This window comes from Plasmopara halstedii (assembly GCF_900000015.1).
Source record: "Plasmopara halstedii genome assembly, contig: Scaffold_525, whole genome shotgun sequence".
Taxonomy (NCBI): Eukaryota; Oomycota; class Peronosporomycetes; order Peronosporales; family Peronosporaceae; genus Plasmopara; species Plasmopara halstedii.
In genome coordinates this window covers 1,820,893-1,823,599 of record NW_020187445.1, presented here as the reverse complement: position 1 = coordinate 1,823,599, position 2,707 = coordinate 1,820,893, and the positions used below count along the sequence as shown (strand labels likewise).

Genomic DNA, 2,707 nt, shown 5'->3' with positions numbered 1-2,707 from the left:
GGGCTAGGATCTGGATAAAGTCAAAGCTTCCAATGATTGCCTGTGCCGAACAATGTGAAACAGCTGGAAAAATGGCTGGGCTTGGTCACTTTACGTCCTGTATACACGCGCAATACCGCCCGAACGATGATTTAAAGGTTTTGTGATAATGATCAGAACATCACTAGGTGATACTGGTCAAGGTAAAGAAGAGCTTGCGAGAAGCTTGGGTCATTGTGGTTACCGCCCACAACAAGCCTCTCTATGCGATATGCGATGCAACTGGCCATGACATCAGTTGTGCGTTGATTAAATACGATGATGATTCGTGACAACTCCGGTTCGCTAAACGGAACTATCCAGTACATGACAAAGGGCTTCTCGCCATGGAATATGTTTTGGTTAAGATCCGCGTGTACATGCTTGGAGTGGAGTGCTTTGTGGTCAATATGTATCTTGCCCCGCTGCTTGCAGCAGGGAAGACCCCTCATTCGCCACAGAAGATGGATCGATGGATTTTTTCTCTTCGAAACAACTTTGTTGAGCACTACAAGCCCGGCAAGATAAATACTTAATCCGAGGCATTATCACATCGTCTGGATAACGAGCAAACAATTGCACGAATCATGCTGACAATGCAAAGATGTCCAGTTGATTAGATTGCGAGCTACGGCTTCAGTCCGCAAAAACATGTTGAAGGGAACAGATCCGACGCGACATGTCAGGGCTTGTTAAGGTCCTTCCAGGACCCTTCCGACAAAGCACTTTAAAGTCTATCATCTTGCACAGAATCGCGTCTGGATTGTTTTGGGGTACACGATGGGTTATTGTACAATGCGGTTGAGCACGCGGATACAGCAAGGGTTATTGCTTCTAATGACGTAAGTTTGTGTCAATATAACATGACAGCCTTTTGGGTGGTCATACCAAACGTGCATTAACGTTTCTTAGTCTTACTTGCGATTGCTATTTTCCATACAGGTTTAAGTGAATTCTCAAGTATGTGAAGACTTCCGAGATTTACCGTTGAGTGAAATCATCAACTTCAACTCAAGCTTCACTTCGGTCGTAGCAGTGTCAGCTGATTATTGATAATCAGTAAGAATGGACTTCATATTTAGATTTTAGCGTGACACACATTGACGCAATGGCATACTTGTGTTAGTGGACCGGATCAGCAAGATACATAATCTTGCACCTGTTTCAAATGAGATCTCTGCAGAAAGAAAGCAAATGTTTTTTGTAGACGTTGTTTTCCGTCTATATGGCCCTCTCAATGAAATCGTGTCTGACCGTGATATATGTTTCATGTCAAAATTTCGGCGTGTGCTATTTCAGCTATTGAGCACCAAAATGTCCAGGTCGATAGCGGTAAAATCTGAAATGGACGGTCAAACAGATAGTATGAATGGAGCTTTTGTAGTTATGCTACGTCGTTCAAAAAGTAGAGTGAATCCCTCTCACACACATAGTTTACGTTAAGCGACTCTACTCATGACTTGACAGGTCACTTGCATTTTATGCGAACTACAGTATTCATCCTAGGGCATCTACACCCATATTGGGCGAGGTCAAAACCTTAAGTGGGGTGGACTATGGCTACGGAACCGCGGTCAGACTTATATGCTGTGAAATAATAAAAAGCAAACTTTCACTCAATGAGACCTATAGACTAAATGGAAAGTCGTGAGGAACAGCACATCGATACTGGGTTGTGATGAGACGAGCCGTTGTGCGGTTTGTCCGAGAGGAAGGATGAACCAAAAATCTCAGTAACAGCATTGTCCCCTGCCCATGTCACTCATGGTCGCCCTTCAGCTCCATCGGATCTGACACGGAGGATTGCGATACTTAGTCGATGTTTCTCTTCACTGACGCCGAACAACACATGGCTATTTTTTGGCTTTCCAACAGAGATACACTACACTCACTCTGGAGACTACGAGTTATCTTTTTCATTTCAAAGCTCAGCTTAATATAACCTAGAGAATGTGATGTAGGCAATGAGCAATATCATTGTTCGTTAGTCAGGACATGTTGCTGTTTTATGCGAAAGCATTCGCAGCTTCGTTTCCGAAACAGAGCGTATTTGTCACCTAAAAGAGTTGGGTGCATGACTTGCCAACGCTCCATTGGGAGTGTGCGGTAATTTAAATCTCTGGTCAGCCCATCGGGCATGGTATTACAGCCAAGGCAACCATTAAATACGATCATATCTTGAATCCAGGTCCAAGCCAAATAAACATTTATGCTGTCAAACCTTATAAACTTCCGTCGCTTCGGCTCAAGAAGCTTCAATTTCCAATACCCCGTCTGTCCGTCTCGATATGAGAGTTGGATTTTGCATTTGATATACACCTAATGATATCTCACGAAATGTAGAGTGGATGCCAAGATCCCATCCTGAATAGGTAGCTATTACCGCTTCCAGGCGGAATCTGATGATACTCCGCAAAAATATTAAAATATTCGTAGGGTAAGGATTGTCCACTTCTATTTGAAAGAATAGTAAGCGGGTGGCTTAACGGGCTTTAGCCGGTACCTAGTAAAATAAGATTGATACTCTCACTCTGAAAACTAATGGGGGCTTGGGGTTTCACTATAGCATGGTTGTCTCGGCGTGATATAACGGATTTTTACGAATACTGATCGGTCTTTTATTTATTAGTAGCCTCAAGAAATCGATCACTTTTGACAGGGGGTCTACAATTCGTAGAGGACTACTATG

At 43.3% G+C, this 2,707-nt stretch overlaps 1 protein-coding gene across 1 annotated transcript; it reads left to right on the top strand.

Moving 5' to 3' along the window:
• Nucleotides 1-1,982: 1,982 nt before the first annotated feature.
• On the top strand, nt 1,983-2,310 carry PHALS_10996 (uncharacterized protein; the record flags this gene model as incomplete). The annotated part of the gene is made up of 2 exons (XM_024726516.1): nt 1,983-1,997; nt 2,146-2,310. The coding sequence occupies 2 exons, from the start codon at nt 1,983-1,985 to the stop codon at nt 2,308-2,310; spliced, it is 180 nt and encodes a 59-aa protein (XP_024577185.1).
• Nucleotides 2,311-2,707: the final 397 nt, after the last annotated feature.